The sequence below is a fragment of the Lampetra fluviatilis genome, chromosome 33 (genome assembly GCF_964198595.1).
Source record: "Lampetra fluviatilis chromosome 33, kcLamFluv1.1, whole genome shotgun sequence".
In the NCBI taxonomy this organism is placed as follows: domain Eukaryota; kingdom Metazoa; phylum Chordata; class Hyperoartia; order Petromyzontiformes; family Petromyzontidae; genus Lampetra; species Lampetra fluviatilis.
Genome location: NC_136307.1, coordinates 164,608 through 190,900, shown reverse-complemented (window position 1 = coordinate 190,900; position 26,293 = coordinate 164,608). Strand labels below are relative to the sequence as shown.

The window sequence follows — 26,293 nt, the reverse complement described above, 5'->3', positions numbered from 1 at the left end:
TGCAACCTACAGCCCAAAAATGACAGTATTTTACATCTTTATTTTCTTCCTCTTTAGTGATACATTTTAAAGAGAATTGTAGAATGTTTCAGGCCTGGACCACACGGTCACCTTGTTTTTTGTTATCAATACGTTTGAGGTAGTGATACTTTATTACTGGTAAATACTTATCGTATTTCACTCGACACAAGTTCTTTCCTACTGATGGATTTTGTCATGTGAATGTGTTGCACTTATTAAGTATTTCAGCAGACAAAATGTTATAAATAAACATTCACTGACAAGCAACAGTCTGTAATTGTACACAGTTTGTAATTGTACATTTTTCTAGAATTCAGATTTTGGCACGTAATTAAAATGGTTGTTGGCTGAAATGGTTTTAGGAATGGTTTTTTACACTTTAAAAGAGTGATCACATCATTGAAACAATCCAATACTTGTCAACATTTCCAAACACGGCTATCAGACCAGCTGCATGCATATCAATACATCGACAATGTCTGGAAGATGTTGCCAAACAATGTTACTACACTTCCATAATATGAGGTAAAACAAAAATTACGGTAAATCATTTTCAGAATTTTCCAAATATTTAAAAACCCACATTTGAATTTTTGTCTATTGCAAAAACACAAAAATCCATACGCAGGGCACTTTGAAAAATTAAAACCTATGGTGGTAATTGTTATTATGCGTATTTACCCAGAAAAGCCTCACTTAGTCTCACGACTTTCAGGTTTTGTAGTAGGGGGCGATATTGCTCTGTGTAATCCCAATTGGATGTTTGGTCAACAATAATTACGCTATGGATTTTTCGCGATGGAAGGAAACCGGAAACCCATGCAGGACATGAAGAGAACGTACAAACTCCACACAGAAAGGTGCCCGAATAAGGAATTGAACCCAGGCTCTTCTTGCTGCGAATCATGAGCATTACCACTACATCACCCTGCCGTGAAAATGGCTTTTGATAGTGTTAAAGTTACGAAATTATCCTGCACACCAAAGAACAGCTGCGGATTGGAAAGCGTGTTGGTATCGACGTCGCTGTTCTAAACACAAGCCGGCATTGCCGCCCGTGCTTCCCCAAGCTGCCGAGCAAGGGTGCCGCCGCTTGTCAGGCTCGCACGGCCCAGGGCACAGCGCCAGCTTCTTCCTCCTGAGGAACCTGCAAAATAAAGACGTTCAACAGAGGGCATTGAATACTAAACTACGGTGGCATCACCACGGTGCGCGTGCCAACTAGCTGCACCTTGAGGTCACGTGATAAGCCTCTCCCCTAAATTATGACTGGCTATCTGATTTGGTGCAGATGGTGTCACACTCTACTTCAGGACAAAATCGAAGACAAATTGCTAAATGGCTTTTGAGTATGAAAATATACGTAGTTTTCGCATTTGAAGTTAAATCTGGCAGTGAACAGGATAATTTACCCAAAAAGCCACACCGTGTTCAAACCCTAATTATCAGCAGAGTTCTATGTGTGGAGATGTTTGGTTAACACAAACTACATTGCTTCATAACGGTTCTTTTGGGTTCGACCACGGAGTGACCTGGCCAGATTTTCATCACGAAACTCTCCACCACCTGAAACAAGCAAACAAATTAAATTGTCCCGTGCATTGTTTAATAAGTTATTTATTGTTTGAAATATGCTTGACGTAGTTTGAAGTGAGATATCGTATCTAATTGCGAAATTTGGCTGTGAGAATTGTTCTCCAACTCACCAGTGAGTGAGCTGACAACAGCAATTGGAGCATTAAATTATCGTACGCATGACAATTTATCTCCGTGGGGCGGAGGGTCTTGACAAAATATGTCGAGATCGCTTAATGGCATGACCCAAAATCCATACTGAACCAATGTGTGTGTGAAAGCACCATTTTGGTGAAGCGGTCGGGGCAGGCCATCCGAACACGCTCGGGGCTGGCCGGGCTGTCCAGGCAGAAGGGCCCCGCCAGGCCTGCGTCAGCTCGGGCCGCGCGGACCGCGTCCTTGATGGCGTAGAACACGGAGGCGGCGAGGAACAGGGGCGGCTCGCCCACGGCCTGCGTGCCGCACACGGGACACGGCACGTCCGCCAACGCGCTCGTGGAATGGGCACGGAATGAGCCTTCTTGCTATGAAATGCATCAATGCCCAGGCAGGGCAACTACTCGCGGATATGCCAGATTGGCATTTGCTGCGTAATGTATGTATGTAAGGTTGCATGCACGGTGGAAGAGCTCTCTATGTCTTGTGTTGTGTACTATGTCGCGTGTAGTGTGTGCTCTACGTATGACGTGTCGTATGGGAATATCACGCATCTCTCGGGAAGTGTTTCATGGGACGTCTGTCGTGCTGAAGTGACAGGGTTCCGTCAGAGTACAACTCTTAGAATTCTGGACCCTATCTTGTTTATCTCGCCCACGTGAAGTGGCTCTTAACGTGTTGACACACTGCACACAGCTCCTCTCGTGTTTAGTGCAGGCAGCGCGTGCGGGCCGTGCATCTCCGCCGTACCTTGGACGAGTACACGGCGCGTTTGTTGGGCGCGCTCCGCAGGAGCGACACGTGCAGGTGCTCGGGGGCGTCCCCGAAGGCAGGGATCTTGTAGGAGCCGGGCCCCCGTGTGAGCAGCGACCCCTCTGGAGAGTAGCGCAGCTCCTCCAGCACAAAGAGGCCCAGGCCCTGCATGAAGCCGCCCTCGATCTGCATCCACGCGCATGCATAGGGAACTGGCTCTCACGCGGTAGGGAATGTCCAAGAAGCGTTTCATCAAAACTACTCCATGCTATGTTGCCCTTTGCTCCCCCCAGAAGCAACTTCTGAGCAATTCAGGAGGTGCTCCGGTAATGAAGAAGTTATGCATGAGATTCCGGCGCCGTGCGTGCAGTGCCGGTGCAGAATGCTGATTTGTGTCCTGCGAGCGATGCGACCGGGATTGTACAATGTCGTATGCATCAGTAGATCAGACTGCGCGTAGTGCTCTGATGAAATATAAAATCAGAACTGATGCAGGATGGACGCAAACCTGGCCGACATCGATGGCTGGATTCAAGCTGTTGCCAACATCCATGACGATGTCGGTGCGGAGAGTCTGCAGAGAGAGAGACACGAGCGTGAGTGTGACTGCAGCACACAGAGTACAATGCTACACAGTGACCTCACACATTGAAGCAGGCACGGGGCAGCGCCGTTGTGTCCTTGTGATAGCAGCCTGTACTTTGCTTCTTCCTCACGGAGAAGACGAGGTGCCCATGGGCATTGAACTATATTGCCGTGCGTCTGGTCCCATGGTGAGTCCACAAAACCTGAAAGTGCTCACACCCTGGACTCGGCTTGTTTGGGCTTGTTACACGATAACCGGTAAACCTCAGAACTGATTACTAGAAGTCGTTCTGTGATCAAATCTTGACTTAAAGCTTTCGTGACTGCAGGAATTCATACTCTTTTGGTCTTTCGGTAAAGTCACGGAGATAGAAAAATAATAAAGAAAATAATAAAAAATCACGACGTTTTGATTGCAACACAAGCAATCGTCTTCAGGTGAAAAATACAGCAGGCGAACTGCTGAGGCAGAATAAATATTTCTCCTGCTGTTCTCTAACAGGAAGGGTTGCTGGTGCTTTGGGAGATTCTTAAAAAATATTTGCCTAATGATCCCGATAGCATGATCAGGGCACAGTTGGAGAAAGAGACAAAACTGTTTCAAACTGTGTTCTCGAACCTCACCTGGGAGGCTCCGGTGAGGCAGTCCACTTCCACCTCCGAGCAGGCCACGCCGATTGTGAAGTAGTTGAATGGCTTGCCTTCGTTCTTCTCCCAGTCATAATAAATGTCTGGAGTCCTGTGAATGCAACGCACGCAGTGCACATTGTCATCAGCCTCGTTCTCTCCACGTCTGGATGAGAGTTGGCATCCCACGTGGTCCGACGCCATCTGTCGTGCTCCTGCAACATAGGCCGATCTTACCACTCAATCTCCACGGTGGACATTCTCTCTTGTGTGAATACACTTTGTGCGCGACTGCAATGTTTTTCTTTCAAACAGAACTCCCATTGTAACAATATCAGGAAGTAACGCAGTAACTTAAGGTATCTGACTTGAGGATGCAAGACTTCATACCTGTAGAAACCAGTTGTGGACAGGCTTATGCGGTTCATGTAGGCCTTATTCACCTGTGAGCACAAGCCAACCACATTTAATAATTCAATAGAATGCCAATTGGGGTACAGTATGACTTATAAGGTACACAAATAATAATTCACAGTCAACATTTTGATTACAATAATCACTTAAAACCGACCACATCATGGTCAAAGATGAATACTAACAGCCAGGGGTTTGTGTGGCAGTTTGTTAAAAGACGCATGCTCCACGTTAGGTTTTTTTGTTAAATATTTCACGTAAATTACATTACTTTAATGATGTGTCGATAAATGGTTTTGTGATCAACATTGGTGTTGCACAGCACTGTTACTGACAAATAGTTGACTATCAGTGGATTGAGCAACTCGATTGTGGCAGTGTTAGGGGAAGGAACTCAGACCCAGTCGCGCCAGGAGCCTGAAGGGTTCTCTTCTTTGAATACGGCCAAGCGCTCGAGCAGGGTTGAGCAGGCAATCTGCACAGGAGACAGAGCCACTCAGATTCTACAGCAGCTGCACACAGTTACCGGGCATGGGCAACAACGTCCAGAGTTGCAGTTTGCTGCGTCTTAATTCTTGATATTTCACTTGTCAACAGAGAGGACAAGTTGGTTGTACAACCAAAAAAGAAATAGGCATTACGAGACCTGGATTAAGCACAACATTTTTTTATTTTACTGAGCAGTTGTCCAAGCAGTAGAAAGAGCAAGCCGTGCTGTAGAACACCCTTTGCAGTAAATCATCACTGGGCGCCACGACTCCACGGCCACTGCCCACCGAGCCGGCCGCGCTCACGGACCGAGCAAGTGGCTCGGTCTGTATTCCCACTCCAGTCTCACCACCGGGGCCGAATGTGTGGCCACCTGGACGGAGGGAGCTGCACAGTGACCTGCTGCTTAGGCCGATTCCAGGGCCACGTTTTTGAAAAAACTAAAATAACCTGATAAAGAGTTTTATCTTCGGGGAGCCTAAATATACATTTTTATTATTTTCGAAATAAGGTTCAAAACCTGCAGTCAAGATTTAAGGTTCAAAACATTAACCTTATTAAGCCTGCCCATCTGTTTGTCTAGAAATATTATGTTTGTCTAAAATATTCCTTGCAGTCACGAAAGCCTCAAATCTAGAATGAGGGGAGTACATAACTCAATGAAGAAAACTTGAGTTTTAAGTTGTGTTGCTATGAGGGACTTTCCCTAGAGACAATAGCCACTTTGATGATCAAAGGATCGCCCAAGGCCTGGACACAAAAAGCAGCGCTAGAAGCATTTGCCTCAGTGTTGGCTCTATAATGGCTGCGGCGTTCAGAGCTCCCCTCCATCTTCCCTCTCCTCCTAGTGACATCACTACATTATCTCGCACCGTCACGCTTCATGAGCTCCGTGACATCGTCTCGTTATGTGGCTTTAAACGTAAAATACATACTTCCGAGGACAAATGAAGGATGTAAAGCGTGACAGAAGCCATGCCTTAAACGTGATTTTCTTCCTTTACAATCTTCCCTCTGGCCATGAAGAGGTCCGGGAGGCTCCAATGCCACAGGGCAGTCTGGCTCTTGAAGCGTTGGTTTTAGCGATAAGCCGTGTTGCTGGGCTATTCTCACAACACCCCACTGTGACTTGGGTCTACTTAATGACCACTAGTTTGCATGCATTCAAAGCTACAACAGCCATACAATCGTGGATTATTACGTGCCATACCTTCACAGCCATCCCATTGAGATCCGAGCTGACAGAGGCTGCCGTAGGGGATGTGTTGGGAACGGTGTTTGTGCTCGTCTCGCTGATATGAATATCAGAAATCGGGATACCCAGGCAGCGGCTGGCTACCTGTGATACATGTACACACACGCACGCATAGATGCTACATGTACACACACGCACGCATAGATGCACGCAACAATGATACAGGTAGCTTTACAGTGCGATCGCAACTACATTGCGATCGCAGCTATCAGCATAGCAATGTATTGCAACAAAGTGGAATAGTCTTAATTTTAGAACTTTCGTGACTGCAGGAATTATTATTTGTTTCTTTCGGTTAAGTCACGTCTAAAGATAAAATAATAAATTAAATTAAATAATAGAATACGACGTTTCGATTGCAACACAAGCAATCATCATCAGGTATAGTTTTCTGGTTATATTTTATGTCGCTATTTCATTATACCTGATGATGATTGCTTGTGTTGCAATCGAAACGTCGTATTCTATTATTTAATTTAATTTATTATTTTATCTTTAGACGTGACTTAACCGAAAGAAACAAATAATAAAAGTGGAATAGGTAAATTATGAACAGAGACAGCCCTCTTGTTATTTTGCTCCTTGCAAATTTCTGCGTCATTTCCACCGACAGTGGCAGCCATGCTGGCGCTATGCTGGGTGGTGCCGTTCCCACGGCAGACTGATCCTCGCTGGGTCTCCACGCTGCCCTTGGCTACTTTTACGAGTGACAACGACTGCGGACCAGTCGTGATGACGCAAGGGTCAAACCAGAAGTGAGGCGCAAGTCTCACCGCGTTGCCACGTCATTTGGCTCAACATCTCATCTGTGAGAGCGTCATAGTTCCCGGGCGAACGATTGTACAGACAATAACCCCTCCACACTCAACCGTCGCTCCCCTTGGTCGAACGTACAGCCCCTGCCAAGGAGGAGCAGTGGTAGGCCACACACCTGAATCATCTTGGTGTGCAGGCCCTGGCCCATCTCTGTGCCTCCGTGCGCCACCAACACCGTTCCGTCTTTGTACACGTGGACCAGCGCGCCGGCCTGCACGGAGCACACACAGGCACTGTGAGAGGACAGCAGTGCACCGTTGTGACAGAGTCGAGCACTGTGACGGGGCCACCTTATCGTGTGTGCTATACATACATGGTGCTTCGTGTGCACGTTCAACCACGACCCTTTACCACGCGCTCGCCATGAATGCTGCCAGTGCCACGTGATACACACCTGGTTCAAGAACTTGGCGGTGAAACTGATGCCGAACTTGGTCGGTATGACTGCGATGCCACGCTTCCTCCACCGATTCTGCCTGCCAAACACGAAGTCTGTCATCATTACAGGAATGATTGCACTCTATTACAACATTCACGAAATACTCTCAAGATGCAATTATGTTTTCAAGCTTCATTCCATTGTTACTTTCTAACCAAGTATGTGCTGCCTGAGATGCATGATCTCTTCAGCAAGGCAGACAGGGACAAAAGAAATGGAGTCGGGATCATTGTTAATATTTTTCTTGTTCACCCGGGAGTCTTGGAGGGTCCTGCCAGGTTTGGCAGGCAGGGGGAACGTTGCCGTGTGTAATCCAATTGCAGTGAATTCCAGCATTGGGATGTTTGGGCAATACCGGAAGAAACGGAAGAACCCAGAGGAAGCCCATGCAGAAGAGAAAATAAATAAAAAACTCCACACACCGAGGTGCCCGAGTCAGGTATCGAACCCAGGCACATTTCCCCACTGCGCTATCCTGCCACCCCATGGTGACCTCGTGACACCAACAAACGCACTGCTGTGCTTTGCTCATCAGTGGCGTTGCTGCTGCTGATGATGAAGCTGCGTGGCAGCCTGCCGTGCTATGCCTACCACACAGCAGCAACGTCAAACACTCTCATATTCGCCATTTCTAAATTTTGTTTGGATTGAAAAGTCATCCTTGCTGCTTAAAAAAATGGTCATGAATAAATCAGACAAATGCTCAATGTTAAAATGGCGTGGCCATCTGTAATAGCTGGTATTAATTTGGGATCGCGGGTTTCTTGGCGTGTATGTGGTGCGCCATGCATCACGAGAGTAACACGTGGCTGTGGCTTGAGCGTCAGACGGGGGGTACCTGTTAAAGTCTTCTACGTCCACACAGCGCTGCGTGTAGTTCGCTTGCTGCAGGCACTCATCCCAGCAGCGGTCCAACGTGAAGTCCGTCAAGGGCTGATTAAAGTGCGTCAAGTCCCCATCTGTGTACATGTTCACTTGCCGCACCTAGAGGCCAATTGCCAGGATGTTTTGATGGGATCAAGGGTGATCACGAGCCAACATTCGTATTCATGACTTGACACTCGAACCAGGCCCGGGCCCAGCTTGTATCGGACGGGGGGCTACTAGAGCCGTTGTGTGGAGGACCACCACAGCAGCGATTCACGGCTATGGAAGGGAGAGATCTTGGGTCGTGCCAAGAGACATTTGGTGATGCAGGGCCCACCCCAGTACCTCCTAGCGCCGGCCCTAAGTGTAAATCCTCGTATTAGTTGCCCCTTATCCTTTTGCCCGGGCCAGTACACGAGTCCTCTAACGATCTGCAGGATATCTATTCCAATTACCTGTGTGTTGTTAACACCTCCCATCTAGGGTTGAATTCAATAACACATCAACTTTGTTTATCTGTGACTGTAGTGGATACTCAATAACTCCCTTAAAGATGCTCAAATGGCAAATAAATGCCTTGTTAAGTTGTTTTGCTACTAGGGGCTTAGCATTGGGTGGGACTCTCCTTTAAGTAGCGTAAAAAAGACAGCCATTTCTGATGGCATTGCGGGATTCCACGCGCCAGTTTCCCTATGAGTACGAGTATAGGGGCACCAAACGTGCTCAATCGTAAAGTCATGTTGAAGCTTTACACAATGATTAAAATCCAGAATTTCAGCTTCTCCACTGACCTCATGGGGTGGCAGATTGAGGGTCATGGCCACGTCCGTGATCCAGTTCTCCGCGATCAACATTCCCTGCGGGGCCCCGAAGCCACGGAAGGCCGTGTTGGACGGGAGGTTCGTACGACAAACGATGCCTCTGCCACGGATGTTTGGGATGCGGTAAACGTTGTCCATTTGAAACAGAGCGCGTTCCATCACCTGCCACGCAGAGCACTCGCACCGCTCAGCCGAGCCAGGACACAGCTTGCATTGTGGGCATATTGTCTCGTCTGAATTGGTGCAGCAACTCTGACACTTTTATAATATATGAATGAGGAGAGTGGCAAGGGGAGAGTGATAAGCAGCAGTGTCAGTGGTGCATTGACCATCGTGTAGCCAAGTCGCAGCAATATACAGCAGTAGACATGACGCACAATAATAAATAATTCCGGGAGGGGAAGGACCCAATGTGATGTTTTGAAAAATATTCCGCTTGCATACCCAGGAAAACCTCACTGAGTGTCAAGACTCTTTTTCATGAGGGTCCTGCCAAGTTTTCATAGCAGCAGGTGATGTCGCTGCTGTGTGTAATCCCAATTTGCAGATATTTATTTGACATTGGGGTATTTGGCCAATACCAATGACATTGTATGTATGCAAGCCCTTTTTGCATTGATCCACAAGGGTTACCAATATCCCACACCCTGGTGGCCAATTTTCCAAGGAAATATTATTTTTAGAAGCCACTAAACTCCACATACACACACTAACACTCTCACCCACACACTCTGCAGAACAGAAGGAGAAGAAACGCCACAGGAAGGTGAATGCATTGCCACGAGGAAAAAGTGTTACCACGATGCCACCCTGCCGCCCAGGATGACTGGGGATGTTGATATGCTACCTTGATTTCTGGAAAGGTGCGCAGAGGGACCGGGCAGGGACCGGTTAAGACTCAAGCCGTCTAAACTGTCATCTACTGTTAGATTTAGAGCCAGTGAAAATATTCAAGATAAAAAAAAAATTCCGTTGCATTTATGGATGGTCTCTCAATTCTATGTTGGATTATTTCGATTTTTTTAGTGCGAGGTTTGAGAAAACCATATATGTACACTATATATTGAACTTCTTTCGCACTGTACATAGCCAACCATGTTAATCGGAGCAGTGGGAGTTACATTTGGCAGCACTAGAGGTGATGGAATAATTCCCAGCCGTGAAAAGGGCAGGAACTCGAGAATGCAGTTCCTTGCTTTATATAATCCAAAGGTGGTGTGAAGATGGCACCATGTAGAGTTGGGATACGTACAGAAGCTGACAGATCCAGGCTGTTGCCGCCATTGCTGTACATAACCACATCCAGTGCGATCACTCGACCATCGTTCATGAACCCCACCTGCAACACAGCCATGACAAATATACTCTGTCCTTTTTCCACTTTGGATCTGTGCAGTAACCATCCTGAGATACAATGTAGCAAAGCAGTGGAGGATCTGCACGACGGTACCTTATACTTGCCCAGGAATGGGTGCCGGCCCCCGGTGATGAGCATGTCCTCGTCGCGGTCCAGCATGCAGCGCACGGGCCGGCCCAGCCTGCGCCACGCACAGCAGCACAAAGCACCGTGGGCTCGCGGCTTGTGCTCGCTCGTGTCTCACCGTGGGCGTCGTGGTGCCGGGGAGAGTTTGAGCGTTCCCCGTGGAGACGCAACGTCACGTGGGCGCGCCAAATCCCAGCTTTTAAAAAGACCGCCGCTGAAGAGCTGAGAGATTTAAATCCGCATGTGACGAGGAAACCTTTCCCAATGGAAAAATGAATGCGGGCTCCACAACTTTGCGTGTCGTAAACTCTAATCGCAAAAGCCGAGTGTTCAGTCAAACACGCAGAACAAGCAAAAGCGAAGGCATGACACAAGAGATGTGTGGCGACGTTGCTGATACCCACTATCTGGAGGAGTCCCCATGCGGCCTGGATGTGAGATCGCGAGCTTGAGCTGCCGTATCTTGGCGTCAGTGTCTCACGTGACGCTGGGAGGAACTATAATCTCCATTTCCACCACATATGATGAACCACAGCTGTTGCATGCGAGAGATAACCCTTGTGCTCAAGTGGATTTCCTCGTGTGTGCCGGGTGTAATTCTAAATGTAATACTTTGTGCACATGCCTGTTATCCAGCACTGTGGAGGAAGTGAGGATTGGTGAATCATTGACATTTTGTCAAACTTCCTTCCCCTGGGCTTTGAGGAGGAGCCATACCTTAGCTCGCCAGGAGAAGGCGGGAGAGGAGAAATGTGGACTCCACCTGTTCTGTCTGTATGGGAGAGAGCGTCGCCCCCTCTGGGTACTCTGGGTTGTGCCATATAGTTTCATATAGAGGCCCGCAGAGCTTTGGCAATACTTGCCACCGGCTCCTCATCGCCCGGCTGCTGCTGCCTTCCTGCTTGTCTGTGGATCCTCCTCCTCGCGCCTCTGAGCTGTCCTCTCTCTCTCTTCGAGAGCGAGCGGATGCCGTGCAGCGGCGAGTTACAAGTTGACGTTAAGACGTTAGATACGACGCTGCGTGTGCGGCACCACTCACCGCACCGCTGCCACCGCCACGGCGTTGGAGAGCATGCAGGCGCGGCTCTCCTTGCCGCCGAAGCCACCGCCCATGCGGCGCACGCGGCACAAGACGCGGTTCGCCGGCACGCCCAGCACCTCCGCCGCCTCCAGCTGCACCCCCCCAGCCAGCACGATTGTTTAATATCACGGTTGTTGTTGTTGTTGTTATTGTTGTGAGTCCGCTTGTTTACCCAGGGAAGCCAGGCTTTCGCAGTAGCATGTCACGGTATGATATGTCAACTGAATAGTCTGCAAGTAATTTGTTAGCTCTAGATTTGAAGCTTTCGTGACTGCAAGGATTCATATTCTTAGGTTTACCGAAAAAACCTAAGAATAATTTGTTAGCATTGGGATGTTTGGCCAACGCGAGTTGGGAATCAAATCGAGGCGCAGTGGTAACACTCGTGCCTCGTTGCAAGTAAATTACACGTAGAAACATCGACCCGTACTGTGAACATGTGGCGGGACCCTCCTGAAAATGAGTCTTGAAACTCGGTGGGGCTGTGCAGGCAATCTCTCCTGTGTGAATGTGTAAATGTGTACGTGCACACGCGGGCAGGACACACCTGTGTGTTGGTGGGCGATTGAGAAGAAGAGAAGATCTCGATCTCCCCATTCTCGCCCTTGGGAATGACGAGCGAGCACTGCGTTTCCAGGTAGAAATGCTCCTGCCCCCCGATGTGTATCTCTCCTGCGAGGGGAAGCCAGCACGTCAGACCAACCATGTCCACAGCTCGGCTCCTCGGGGCAGATACTTGCACGGATGTGGATACATTGCAAAACCTCCACATTGTTTAGAATGTCATGCAATACACTCAATTATATTAAAAGTATTACAGTGAGCTTTATTACTCCAGAATTAAATACGATACTCGTTCCGATCCACAGGCCACACGAGAACACTGTCCATCGGTATTCACCACAGCACCAACACCGCACGTCAGTATTCACCACAGCACCAACACCGCACGTCAGTATTCACCACAGCACCAACACCGCACGTCAGTATTCACCACAGCACCAACACCGCACGTCAACATTCACCACGGCACCAACACCGCACGTCAACATTCACCATGGCACCAACACTGCACGTCAATATTCACCACAGCACCAACATCGCACGTCAATATTCACCACAGCACCAACACCGCACGTCAACATTCACCACGGCACCAACACCGCACGTCAGTATTCACCACAGCACCAACACCGCACGTCAACATTCACCACGGCACCAACACCGCACGTCAATATTCACCACAGCACAAACACTGCACGTCAACATTCACCACAGCACCAACACTGCACGTCAGTATTCACCACGGCACCAACACCGCACGTCAGTATTCACCACAGCACCAACACCGCACGTCAACATTCACCACGGCACCAACACCGCACGTCAGTATTCACCACAGCACAAACACTGCACGTCAACATTCACCACAGCACCAACACCGCACGTCAAACTCCACACAGAAAGCCACCTGAGGTGGGGATCAAACCTCGGGCTTTTTGCTGTCAGGCACATGTGTTATCGCGGCGCCATGCAGAGTCTCCACAAAGCGTGTCTGGTGAGGGACCAACCTTCCACAATGTGGTCTGCCTCAGCAAAGCCGGACTCCAAGTTACCCTTCAAGATCTGTCTCTGCTGCTCATAGAACGAATCCTGGGCAATGGCGTCCTGCAAGGAGAGCAACCGTTACAATTCGCTCGCGAGCGCGGTAGCGTGTGTCGCCACTGTGAGGAGATCTAAACACAGTGACTAACGACACACGCCTGTACCATCTCAGTTTAACCGCCTCCAACATACGCAGAGTAGCAAAACGTCGTCCCACTCTGACAGCTGGACAGTGGCCGAGCGCCATAACAGAAGAGAGACAAGAGGTGTGACCCTCCACTTGTGGGGCTCACAATAGCCTGCTCCACAGTGTGCACTGTCACCAGCACGCCCAGCGAGTGTCTCACCTGCATGGTGATTATGACGGGCTGCAGGTCTTCGTAAGTGACCTTCACGGCTTTAGCAGCACGCTGGGCGTGCATCTGTGTATCGGCCACCACAGCCCCGATCACATGACCTATGCACGTGACCTGATGCACAGCACCCGCAACACCAAGTCAATATTGATGCGACATGTCACAATGTCTTCGCTTCGTACTACAGACTGGAAAGTGAAGCATATTCCACGCGCAAACAGGTTTGTATTGTCAAGAACCCTCCACCGCCCCCCCCCCCGATCCAGCCAAACAAGTTAACTGTCCACTTGTAGGAGCGTTTACTGCGCCACTTGTCACTGTTTCATCTCACAGAAGGGAGTCGCCTATGATTGCTATATCTTATCCAAATCGAGAAATTCGATTTAGTGGTATAATCTTAGAATTTGTAAAATGTGGACCCTGACGCCTGCACAGTGGCCTCCTCGGTTTCAAGGTCGTTGCGGGATCTTTAACATCTGCTGTGAAGCAGACGTCGCGTATTTTGATGGTAAATAAAATTACAGTTTAACAAAAAGCCCACGTTAATGCTGAACACAAGGCTATCCAACGCAATTCAACATGATGTCACTTGCCAGTTGAAGATATAGGACAAGGATGGCAGCTTATTTTCATTAAGCAAGAATTCTAGATTTGCCCTGTGGATTATTTCCCTCTCTGTTCGGGGAGGAGATGCATGGACGGGCCAATGAGGAGACATGCGCCGTGCAGCTGCAAACTCACCTTGCCGTCTGCGAAGACCGTCTCGTCGTGGAAGATGCCACTGTGGTTCATCCCAGGCACGTCGCGAGCGCCGATAAACGCCTCGACCCCTGGGAGGCCGAGCGCCTCCTTCGCGTCGATCGCCCTGCACGCAAGGGGCCATCGGCAGCAAATGGAGGTGGACACGGAGCGTGGAGCTCGCCGCTCGTGAAGCGACAGAAAGTGTGCAGCGAACCCGCGCCGGGCAGACAGCGAGGGTTGGTGAATTGTCCGCTTTCATCAAACTCCCAAACCTGCCGGGCTGCAAGGTCGTCATCTTATGGCTCGCCAGGGTATGATGGCAGTACAGCAAGTGGGTACGTTTCAATCCATATTCTATCGGTACGGGGAACGAGTGTTAGCCCCTGAAACGTGTAGGTTTCCTCCCAAATGTATAAACACTTATTCGTGGAGTTGGCCAAACATCCTAATATAGGGCCACAGGGCTTGGGCACCTCTTAATGTAATTAAACTTTGCAGTGCGTGACAAAAACACATCGCCCAATCATGCAAAACTATTGGAAATTATGTCTGTAAAACAAAGCGTCTTCCTTCCTGATAACATTGCACTATAAGAATGGTGCAAATACTAAATGTGCTAATTCTTTTATTTATTTACTATTACTACACGTAACATATTTAACAAAGAAAGTCTCACTGAGTCTCAAACTCTTTTTTAGGAGGATCCTGCAAAGGGAAATGTCGTTCCCGTAATCCAAATTGAGTAATTTGCAGGTGATTGTTCAGCAATTACATAGCATGATTTTAGCTTTGGAAGGAAACCGGAGAACCTGAGGAAACCCATCCAGAACAGGCCGCCTGAGTTGGGAATCGAGCCCAGGGCCTTCTTACTGCGAGCACAAGCGTCACTGAACGTCACAACTGCGCCACTCTAATAAGCCGGCGCTCGCTGAGAGGGCCTACGTGATGGCGGCGTGCGGCCGGGAGCTGGTGACTAGGGCCATGTAGAGCTCGTTCTCCAGGCGCGGCAAGTCATCGCAGTACCCTGCCTCCCCGCTCGTGTGCAACGCCGCGGCCACGTGCGGCACCGGGCGGCCCACGGCGTCCTCCGTTCGCTGGCCGAGCGGCACCTCCTGCGGAGAAAACAAACTTCGCGTCAGCCGACGCTGTGGCACCGTTACAGGCCGCAGGGGAAAGCACCGTTAGCAACAAGGCTGGCACGACGCACGGGGCGTGGGTGGTCAGCCGCCCTTGTCTACCTGGTGGTGATGTTTGCGCCGCGCTCGGTACTAATTGTTATTGCTGCGCTCGTTTACCCAGGAAAGTCTCAGTGAGTCTCAATACTTTTTCAGGAAGGTCCTGCCACGTTTTAACAGTAGGGTGTGATGCTGCTATGCATAATCCCAATTGAGCAATTTGCAGATACGTATCTGCATTGGGATGTTTGGCCATAATCAGTTACATTGTGTATTATTCTAGCTATGGGTGAAAACCGGGAACTCGAAGGGATGTGGGGGGGGGAGAACACAAACTCCACGCAGAAAGGCGCCCGACTCAGGAATCAAACCCAGGAACTTCTTGGTGTGAAGAACGAGTGTTACCACTGTGCCACGTTGTCGCTTAATATATGACACGCGTGTTCTTGTAAGTAGGAGTGTACACATACCTGGTAGAGTTGCATGCTCTGTATCAGCTTCTGCTGGTAGGGCTGAGTGGCACTTATGTGCTCTGGTGGAATCTGTGAGATGTCCTCATCCTACAAGTATCAGGAAACATACACACTATTAGGCACATGCCACTGAATTGATTCATTGATTAAAATAAATTCATAAGCTCACAATACACGTATTTTTATATTGTGCCTGAAAACTGATTATTTGCTATGTATGCAATTTATATGCCAATGTTGCATTTGAACTCATGGTACACAACCGTACGAAAAAAGTGACGGTTAAAACAAGTTACAAAATAATCTATTCTTCAACTAAATTGTTTCCCTAAGCCATTGCAATTCACAAACTTGCGGGGATGAATCACACAAACTCACATTCTCTGTTGTGTTTTGGAGCTCTCACCATGCAGATTTGTACTTCTTCTCAAGAGCGTTGATTACTACGAGTTTCATTCGTGCCCCTACGAGCCGGTGCAGGGCAGAACGAGCACGAAAAGACCAAGGGGGAGATGGCAGGATGAATTGGTAGAGTGAGATGTGAGGGCGGTGGATTAGACTGGAGAGAAATTGAAGTTCATGGAGAGAGAAAATCTGAGCAACTGCCCCACGCAGTGGGGGCTTTGTCTTGCCATGGGCGAAAACTGGTGAACCCGGAGCAATCCCATACAAAACAAAGGGGAAAACATAAAAACTCCACACAGATAGGCCTCCGAGTCGGGAATCAAACCAAGGCCCTTCTTGCCATGAGGCACAGGGTTACCAATACGCCACCACCTTGATGCCCAATTTTCCAAGAAATAAAAACATCTTTAGAAGTCACTCCATTTATCTACGCACCTGTTCATGCAGCTTTCTTAGCACGGTCCAGTAAAACTTGAAGAAGAAGCTGGGAACAAGAGTTTGTCGAAAAGCCACCATGCCTCCTGGAGCTGTAGCAGAGAGCGGCAGTTCCTTCACCAGCACGGCACAAACGTCAGTGAGCAGAGACTCGTCCCACAGCCTGCAGCCGACAGCACACATCATACACACATAACGTCAAGCTGACAGTAGGGTGCGTGGTGCTAACACTGGTACCTCACAGCAAGAAGAGTCTGGCTTCGATTCCCAACTTGGGCGCCTAATTGCGTGTAGTTTGTATGTTCTCCCCTGTTTTGGGTTCTCCGGTTTCTTCCCATAGATAAAGAAAAATATAATGTAACTGGTATGCTGCAAATTAACCTGCAAATTACTCCATTGGAATTGCGCGTATCAGCATTTCCCCCAAGTCAGGACTACCGACGCGGCTTGCCTATCGATGAAGGTATTGGTGGCCGCCTGTGAAATGGCCCTCGTGGTGGGTGCCATGCCCCCGTAGGCCAGGCTGAGCTCGGCGACGCGCAGTGAGGCGGTGTGCAGGCGCACACGCATGCCGGCGTTCACGATGGCGATGTCGTCCTCGTGTCGCTGCGCCTGCTTGAAGGCCATCACATATTCTCTCTGGAATGTCACGAACGTAAATGAGCAAAGTAAAGCTCTGAATGTGGAACATGCGGAGTGTAAAATCGGAAGTGAAAAAATTACTTCAAATTTCAGATTAAACATCAAACACATGGACATTTTCAATTACGATTGTCACCTCTTTATCTTCGCACTTTCATAAGACGTGAAAATTTCAGTGACTCGTCACAAAGACAGATACATTTAAATCTCAACATTATTAAAATCTCTCATCAAGTCCTGGCAACCACGCACGTGGCTTGTGGCATCAGCACGAAGCCAAGCCAATGGCCAAATACAACACGCAGAAATCCCAGAAATTCCCAAAGAGACAAGATGAAGAGCCAAACAGATCCCCCCGAGAAGGATCAGTGCAGAGAGAATGCCGCACAGAAATAAAACGCAGAATTGCACAGACAGACAGCGACACTGGCGAGAGAAGCCGGGCACCGGTGGATAACGCATGGCGCGGAGCGAGCGTCACGCACCGGGCGGGAGTAAGGCACGAACACAGCCAGCAGCAGCTCGTCACTGCGCAGCAGCGTCTGCCTGTATCCCGTAAAGAAGGAGCCGTCCATCGGGACGACCCGTGTTCCGGCTGGGGAAGGGGGGGGGAGTCAGGGGGGGAGGTGGGCGATAATGCAGAGCCAACATCAGTGACGGATGTCTGAAGCAATTCTCGGCCTCCCTTAGGTCAACTTAGTCTTAAATGAGTACCTGGAGTCGTGAGTAAAAATTGCCACCGGTGAGACAAAGGTGGCCAGGCATGGTGCTGGCCACATCACCCCATCGTGTGCCTTGCCAGCCTTGATAGGTGCTCACTAACAGCACTTTTCCCAACAGTCTGTTAAAGCCACATAGGGAGTCTTTGTCTTTGGTGGGCAACACGGACGGCAGGCGTCGCAGGGGGTGTGAGGAGATGCGTGGGGTGGAGGCGCAGGCGAGGATGGACGAGACGGTGGGCCACGCAGCACGCGGGTAACACGATGCTGCACAGGAGCTTCGTTGTCTCGCCTCCTGGTACCTTCTGTACGACCTAAACACAGCAATGTTTCTATCCTCCAAACAACGTGGACAACATGGGATGGATGCAGCAGATGGGAAGCTGATAGGAAAAGTGACTACTTACAGAAACTTTGTGTAGCAAAAAAAATACAAGGCTCTCCTATACTTCATTGGAATTGCAGATGCTGTAGTTAGGGTACAAATGTATGAAAGCATACTTAGGGCCTTCACTGCTCGTTCAAAAGGTTCATGGCTTGCATCCAGCGTCAGCTCTGATTGAATACTGCAGGTGGCGTGTTAACCATAAACAATTCTACGCAACGTCTGCTTCCCAGTGGACTTTCAAGATCCTGTGATGTATTTCGCAAGATTAGGCCATAGTGTGCCAGCATCATGGTCCAAATTTCCCAAATTCTTGGTTTTTTCGGTAAAGTCACGTAGAAGGGAAATAATAAAATAATAAAAACAAAACAATCAAATTCTCACGACGTTTCGATTGCAACACAAGCAATCATCATCAGGTGTGAAAAACACAGCAAGAACATTTTGAAAAAAGTGGCGTTTCGTTCATGAGGCTATCCACATTTACAAACACAGAGGCAATTTCAACCGAGAAGATGGATTCTGGCTTAGCAATCATTGGAAGGATGTGATAAACCATTTCGGGTCTTTATTGATTGTGTTCACGCTTACGGTGACTTTCAGACCGCATTCCATTCTCCTTTTCTCCCCCCTCCTCCGTTCCGAGCATAGATGAACTCGTCCGTCTCAACAACCGCTGGTCGCTGTCCGTGGTGCTGACGTTAAGAAAAAACCGCCACTTTTTTCAAAATTTTCTTGCTGTGGTTTTCACACCTGATGATGATTGCTTGTGTTGCAATCGAAACGTCATGATAATTGAACTGGTTTATTTTTATTATTTTATTATTTCCCTTCTACGTGACTTTACCGAAAGAACCGAGAATATGAATCCCTGCAGTCACGAAAGCTTTAACTAAAAAAATCTAATTTCCAAAGTTAATAAAATTACAAACATATTACTCCATTGGACTATACATAGCAATCATCGCTCCCTATTGTGAACTCTTGACAGAACCCTCCTGAAAATGAGTTATGGGACTTAGTGAGGCTTTCCTGGGTAAGCAAGCAGAATAATAAAAAATAATGCAGAAACATTTTGTTGAAGTAAACCACATGAACCAGCGTCGTGCAGCACCGGACATCACGGCGGATAGGTTTCCTGACTCTTAAATAAGACAGCGGAGATCATCCTCATGTGCGGGTAATGCTCCCGTCATCTCGAATAATTTGCTGCTGGAGAGTGGGCACGGGAACGGACACTTCACCAATTTGTATAATCTTCTGGTTCGTGCTGCGCGATGGATAGGGTGGATCTCTCACGACGGGCACAGCGACACTCACCGGGCGAGACGAGGGACAGCTGTGCACCAGCAGCCATGAGCACAGGATTCAGGTCAGATATGGGGCTTGCTGTGATGATGTTACCTCCGATTGCCTGCAGGGGGTGAGTGGGAGGAGGTTTGTCACAACTGCTCGTAACCCAGCACGAGGTATTGAGAACTGCAGGTGCGTGAAACCATGAGTTATGACACCGTGCAGCCTGGATATTTAACATAGCATTCGGTGGCGCCATGGAGGATCATAAGAATTTGTGAAACTCCCACAACCAGCTGGGCTGTGACGTCGCCATCTCTTGGCTTGCCAGGGTGTAATGGCAGTACAGCAAGTGGGTTAATTCCCATCTGTACGTGTGGGTTTTCTCTGGTTTCTCTCACATGTATAAAAATGTATCCTTGGCGTTGGCCAAGTATCCCAATCAAGGACCCCAGAGCTTGGGCAATTATTGGCACCGGTCCGGGCTGCCTTCCCACTTGTCTGTGGTTTCTTGTGCCTCTGACTTTAAATACAACTGTGAGCGGCATTCCAAATAATGTTGTTATTTAATTCACAAAATACTAATCATTGGGAGTTCGGCGTGGAGTTACGCCCTCAACAAAGTTATTCCGTGAAGAACATATTTCTGAACATTTAATTGAAGGAATGAAGGCATGAGCATTCATGTTGTCATCTCAGATTTGCGGAGGACTTTGGTCATTATGGAAATTCAGGGGAATGAACGGCAGGACATGAAAGGGTGTAGTAAAGAAGGCTACAAAATTGGGCTCCAGATAAATGTGAGTACAAGATTCAAGCAAAATAAGTCTTTCCTTTCGGTTGCCATTCTGGGTGACCCCAATCTCGGCTTGCCCGTGTCCAGCCTCGAGAAGCGACTGTGTACGGTGATGCAAAGAGTGCGTATTCCTAGGATTCAGTGAAAGTGTCTCAGAGTCAATTAAGGTCACATTGACAACAGCCAGAGTAGCAGATGAACGATAGTTTTCGCTCATCTAATCTGCCATCAGCCACAACATGAATGCTTCCGGCACAATCGCGACAAAAGTGCCCAACACCACACCGCCATAGCATTTATGGGCAATGCACTTTGCAATGTGGACCATGACCCTAATGAAACAGTGTAACAAACAGATTGTGCAGAACAACGTGTACGCACCCCGTGTGTGCGCGTCTCTGGCAGTCGGTGAAATCATGAACTCTTTGTTTAACCTCCCATCTATGGGAATTGCATAACAGCAACAACAACAGTGATAACAGGATCATGTCTCCTTACCCAGTCATCCACAGCCAGGAGAGTCTCAATACCCATTGTCAGGATGATCCTGCCAAGTTTTCAAGTCGAGGACAATATTGCCGTATGTCGTCCCAATGGAGTGATTTGACAATGTAAGAAAACAGGAGAACCTCGAGAACCCGGAGGTCTGGACCAGGCTGAGATTGGCTACACATGCAAGGCACACCTTTGTGAGTCATTAATTATATTTGGTGTTTTTGGGTTGTCCCACCAACGGGCTGCCTCGTCACGGACTCCTGGCGGGGCGCGCGGTGACAGCGGCAAGGAGCCCTGGGAGGCGACTCACCGCCACGTTGCGGATCTGGGAGGCGACTCACCGCCACGTTGCGGATCTGGGAGGCGACTCACCGCCACGTTGCGGATCTGGGAGGCGACTCACCGCCACGTTGCGGATCTGGGAGGCGACTCACCGCCACGTTGCGGATCTGGGAGGCGACTCACCGCCACGTTGTGGATCTGGGAGGCGACTCACCGCCACGTTGCGGATCTGGGAGGCGACTCACCGCCACGTTGCGGATCTGGGAGGCGACTCACCGCCACGTTGCGGATCTGGGTGCCCGCGAAGGAGTGCAGCACGTCGAGCAGCGCGCGGAACGTCTCGCCGCTGGCCGCGGGCCCCTTGGCAAGCACGGCGCCCAGCGCGGCCTCCACCCGGCTCAGCGTGCACGCGGCGCCCAGCCAGAGCCCTGCTCACAGACCCATCCACAGTCACGGCCAGACACCTCCTCGCTTTTTATACTCGCGCTTTAAAATATTGCCACTGTAGTTTTGGACGAATATATTGACTTTTCAGTGTATTCATCATTTCATTATTTGTATTATTACTACGCTTGTTCACCGAGGAAAGCTTCGATGAGTCGCAAAGACTCTTTTAGGAGGGTCTTGCCAGCTTTTCGCAATAATTTGCAGCTATAATATTTGTTCAGCATTGGGAAATTTTTGCCAATATCAATCATGTTGTTTGCACTTCAACTCAAGGAGGAAACTGTAGAACCCGGAGAAAACCCATATTGAGCAAGGGGAGAACATACAAACTCCATGTAGAAAGCCGCCCACCCAACACACGAATCGAACCCAGGTGCTTTTAGCTTTGAGGCACAAGTATTTTCACGGCGCCACCCTAGCACCACCCAGATCTATATTTTAAAATAGATTTGTTTGGCATTTTGTGGAGTAGGGTTGTGCAGTGATATTATCACAGCAGTCATACAAATTCAGATCTTTCATATCAAACAAGAGAAATCATGCATATGCATGGCATTGCAAATGCTTTCCAATGTGCGTTTACTCCAGAAGTATTTATTTATGGACGAGATGCGGTCATCTCTCGATGCGTGACGTCGCAAGACAGCGTCACGCATAATGATGTCATCGCCTTGGCTAGCGAGGCTACGCCTTTAGCACTGTTTTTATGCCATTCGAATGCAATCAGCAATACACAGAGAATGTGATGTAGGACGAACCAGTGTCAGAGAAGAGAACTTGGTTGAGTTCAGCTACACGAGCAGGAGCCAGCAGGCAGGGATAGTGCTTGTTCTTGAACTTCACTTCCACACCTGCAAGCACAGCACTCATTACCTCCCCATTGTCATTGTAGGAGACGTCCATGCAGTAACACCTGTCATACATCTCATGGGGGAAATGTGACCACTGTTGTCATACCTGCAGAACGTGTGGTTTATTTAAAGGTTTTATTGTATGAGGCTTGTTTTGTATTCGTATTGTTCCGCTTTTTTACCCAGGAAAGCTTCACTGAGTCTTAAGAATTCCTTTCAGGAGGGTCCTGCCAGGTTTCCGTTAAAGAGATCTTGAATATCCGCTGTAATTAGATGGCGCGAAGCATCTTTACAGTTCCTACACCCGCACTAATAACCGGGGTGGTCTACCGGATTTGAAAGGTGAACCTCTGCCTAGAGCGGTGAACGTGCGCGTACCGACTTCTGTGTTCCCCACGACGATGCGCGCGTCCTGGAATCGCGAGCGCAGCTCCAGCAGCTCGTGGAGGTTGCTCGGCTCGTGCCACGCGACGCGCTCCCCCCGGAAGACTCGCATCCCCTGCTCGAGGTCCGTGCTCAGCTGCGGGCAGAGGAACCACAGGAGCACACGAAGCGGCACCAGCTCTGCTCGTTTAACAGTGCGGGAACTCGGGTTGTCATCTCCACTCCCAAGTCCCGTCGGGGTTGTACGCATCCTGCGCACCGACGTGGGAGTCTCAGTGATGAGTCTCTGACGTATGCCTGAGCCCAGACATGCCCCCCAGTATGCCCCGCGATGGCGCCACGCGTTCGCCGCTCGTTGCAGAGGCTTGCGGTTCGAGCCCAACAGGCTGCCCTGGTTAATTACTACATTTGCAACAACTGGGAAAAACGCTACGCGCCATCCACTTCACAGTGGACGTTAAAGATCTCGTGACATTATTTGAAACGAGTAGGTCATTGTGTTCCGGTGTCAGGGTCCAAATTTTACAGTTTGTAAATTACCCGAAATTAATAAATATGGATTACATATAGCAATCAACACCTCGTGATGGACAAACTTAAACTCATTTTCAGGCCAGGTGCTGAGTCATAGGAACAGCCTTTGAGGTTCTCTTTGAAATGCATCAGATGCGATGTAAAGCAGTGTGAGACGCCCCAATGTATAGCGTGTTCTGTAAAAAACAAATCGTGACCACATTCTCCTTACCAAACTCGTACAACTCGAAGGCAAAAACCAAAAGGACAATCAGACCCACCGCAAGAGAACTGGCCTAGACAGACACTCGATGGGTAAATTTCGCTGGAAGTGGAGGCGCTGAGGACATGGAGGCAAATGCGAGGAGGCAACCGAGAGACGTTTGAGCCGACGACTGCCAGGGCTGCCTCCACAAGCGGTGTGACCGCTGGCAGCGCTGAGGCTGCTCTGTAGGGGATCCACAACCCCACACTCATGGCTGAGTTCACGTTGCTATTTATTGGTCGCTGAGGAACCACAGACAATCTGTCTGTAGCACGGGAACTTACATGTATCTTCAGGAGTGGGAAGCTGCTGCGTGATAACATTGCCTCATAACAGATTATGTTCATTGTTATTTAAATGGTATGCGTATTTGAACAGGAAAGCCTCACTGTGTCTCAAGACTATTTCAGGAGGATCCTGCCAAGTTTGCAGGTAGTTCTTCAGCAATTGTGATGTTTGGCCAATACCGGTTGCATCGTGTCTTTTTTAGGTATGGGAGGAAACAGAAATCAGAGAAAATCCAAGCAGAACAGGGGGAGAACATACAAACTCCACAAAGCAAGGAGCCCAATACTGGAATCGAACCCAGAGGCTCTTTGCTGTGAGGCACAAGTATTACCACACTGCCACCAAACTGATGAAACCAAGACATACATTGAATGGAAAAGTGAGTAAGGATCTCAAGAGTTGCTGACGACATCATGCGTCTCGTCGTCTTGACGCATCCCGTTCGCTGCTGTGACAAGGGACTCACCTGCAACTCTGCAGGGAAGATGAGCTCCTGCGTGGGGTCCAGAGGCAGGGCCCCGGGAGACTCAGCTTGGGGCGGCTCCTCGTTCGAGCCCTGCGGCACATTCGGCAGAGCCCAGTGTGAATACCATACGCACGACACCAGGGGCCTCGAAGGCAGCATGGCAGCTCATCAAACAGCTCGTCTAGATCACCAGCCATGATCAATCCACTGCTGGTCGAAGGCCTCCCAGGCTGTGGCCACCTCTCACTATCCTGTGCTGTAATAATCCACGTAGCACCTATACACGTAGCACCTATACTCGGTGAACGTACACTTGGGCACGTTCCGTTCCACGGCTGCCACTCGGTCACTCTCCCTGACGATCGTTCCACTCCATCGGCTCCTTCTTGAGACGTGTCCTACCCAAGCCCGTTTGCTTAACTGGGGGGCTTCAAATTCGGGTTCAGGATAAATATGATAAAAGCAAAAGGAATTAAGGGAAGGGGTTATAATGGATGGCAGATTTACAATCGGGTACAACCGTGATAGGCGGGACAAACGTGATCATTCCCAGCAAGCCGAGTGGATGACGTCGGCATCCCAGTGTGGAGTACGACCCAGCGATGGCGTGCTAAGGGCGACGAGCACTGCGCTCCTGCCGTTCTGCCTCTGGGGGGAGGGGGTGTGACGGGGGGGGGGCTCTCGGCAGCGCTGCCAAGCGGGGCCTCACCACGGCCGCGTTTTGTTCTTCCTTGCAGCAGCCTCCAACTCGAGATGCATTTCCACAGCAACCTGAGGCCTGCGTTCGGCAGCAGAGGCGTCTCTCCGTGAGGCTCACGGATTGTGCGACAAACTGTGCACAGATCTCCGAGCAAAGAAGCAAGTTGGGTTTTAGGTGCTTTATGAATCGTCGTGAATCAGCGTCACAATTTGATTCGTCAGTTAAATACTTCTTGCCACTGTGATAACTATAAGGCATCGAGTGGCTGTAGGGGGTCAACGAAAGCCATTACATACAGCATATACGAATACATTATCATCGACTTTCACACGTGGTTAAATGCGAATATCAAGCGCGAGGAGGGATGTGAACCTACGCGAGTGTCTGAAAGCATCAACTCCAGTCTCCCTCTTAACCATGACTGGATGAATTTAGTGGCTGCCATGATTTCTGGGTGACCCCTCATGGATAATAGGAAAAATCCACCCGCAGATAACAGGAGTTTCCATGGATCAATTCAGGGTCAAGGATATTGGAGGAGAGGTGAAAAACAGCGTTGTGGACTAGAGGCGTTTCACTGGGCACAGTGAGCCAACAACGAACTCCCCTGAGCAGGGATAGGGACCTCAGGGCCCCTGCACCGTCCCCTGTGCAATGCGTCCTGTCATGGACGTTGGGGAAGTCTGCAAACAATCGTGGAAGTCGCTTGACAGCTGTGGGAAATGATCGATAGTTCAAGTTTATAGCAGACGTATGACAGTCGTGTCAGCCATGGGCAGTGAGAAGAATGCAAACCCTTTCCTGCTTGGTAACCCCAGCTAATGGGAAATGCACCCTTATACGCGATTACGGTACTCATTATATGGCCTGAAAGTCTACAAAATTAAGAGTGACCTTACAAGACCTCTTGCTGATGCTGCAATTGGATGTGCACTCTCATTTTGTTTCGCTAATGCCTTCTCAATACGAAAGATTTGAAAATATACAGAGGTGTGCAGCACTGTCTGTACAGGTCGCAGCCTTATCAAGACCACCAACTCAAAATAACGTAATGTGTGAGAAACTGTAGCCACCCAGAGTTCAATATGATGTAGAAACCTGAGCTGGTTGTGGGACACGCGTGCATCATCTCTACGACCTGTAAACATAAGGGAACGAGCCAGACAGGGGTGCCGAGTGCTGCAGCAGCAACAAC

General features: G+C 49.2%; 1 protein-coding gene across 1 annotated transcript in view; it reads right to left on the bottom strand.

The window, feature by feature from the left end:
- Window positions 1-1,117: 1,117 nt before the first annotated feature.
- Window positions 1,118-26,293, bottom strand: part of XDH (xanthine dehydrogenase) — a 36,226-nt gene continuing 11,050 nt past the window's right edge. The window contains exons 7-36 of the mRNA XM_078872169.1: window positions 25,108-25,176; window positions 24,399-24,488; window positions 22,861-23,002; window positions 22,390-22,482; window positions 21,461-21,612; window positions 19,639-19,732; window positions 17,700-17,809; window positions 17,024-17,211; window positions 16,573-16,735; window positions 15,730-15,819; window positions 15,027-15,196; window positions 14,085-14,208; window positions 13,335-13,457; window positions 12,954-13,050; window positions 11,930-12,054; window positions 11,341-11,474; window positions 10,269-10,356; window positions 10,071-10,157; window positions 8,789-8,980; window positions 7,969-8,114; window positions 7,086-7,167; window positions 6,807-6,902; window positions 5,831-5,959; window positions 4,532-4,606; window positions 4,108-4,160; window positions 3,715-3,829; window positions 3,014-3,079; window positions 2,503-2,691; window positions 1,881-2,048; window positions 1,118-1,168 (exon numbers count right to left, since the gene is read on the bottom strand). Of these exons, the coding sequence (XP_078728295.1) occupies window positions 1,118-1,168; window positions 1,881-2,048; window positions 2,503-2,691; window positions 3,014-3,079; window positions 3,715-3,829; window positions 4,108-4,160; window positions 4,532-4,606; window positions 5,831-5,959; window positions 6,807-6,902; window positions 7,086-7,167; window positions 7,969-8,114; window positions 8,789-8,980; window positions 10,071-10,157; window positions 10,269-10,356; window positions 11,341-11,474; window positions 11,930-12,054; window positions 12,954-13,050; window positions 13,335-13,457; window positions 14,085-14,208; window positions 15,027-15,196; window positions 15,730-15,819; window positions 16,573-16,735; window positions 17,024-17,211; window positions 17,700-17,809; window positions 19,639-19,732; window positions 21,461-21,612; window positions 22,390-22,482; window positions 22,861-23,002; window positions 24,399-24,488; window positions 25,108-25,176 (3,501 nt within the window). The remainder of the gene's footprint in view (window positions 1,169-1,880; window positions 2,049-2,502; window positions 2,692-3,013; window positions 3,080-3,714; window positions 3,830-4,107; window positions 4,161-4,531; window positions 4,607-5,830; window positions 5,960-6,806; window positions 6,903-7,085; window positions 7,168-7,968; window positions 8,115-8,788; window positions 8,981-10,070; window positions 10,158-10,268; window positions 10,357-11,340; window positions 11,475-11,929; window positions 12,055-12,953; window positions 13,051-13,334; window positions 13,458-14,084; window positions 14,209-15,026; window positions 15,197-15,729; window positions 15,820-16,572; window positions 16,736-17,023; window positions 17,212-17,699; window positions 17,810-19,638; window positions 19,733-21,460; window positions 21,613-22,389; window positions 22,483-22,860; window positions 23,003-24,398; window positions 24,489-25,107; window positions 25,177-26,293) is intronic.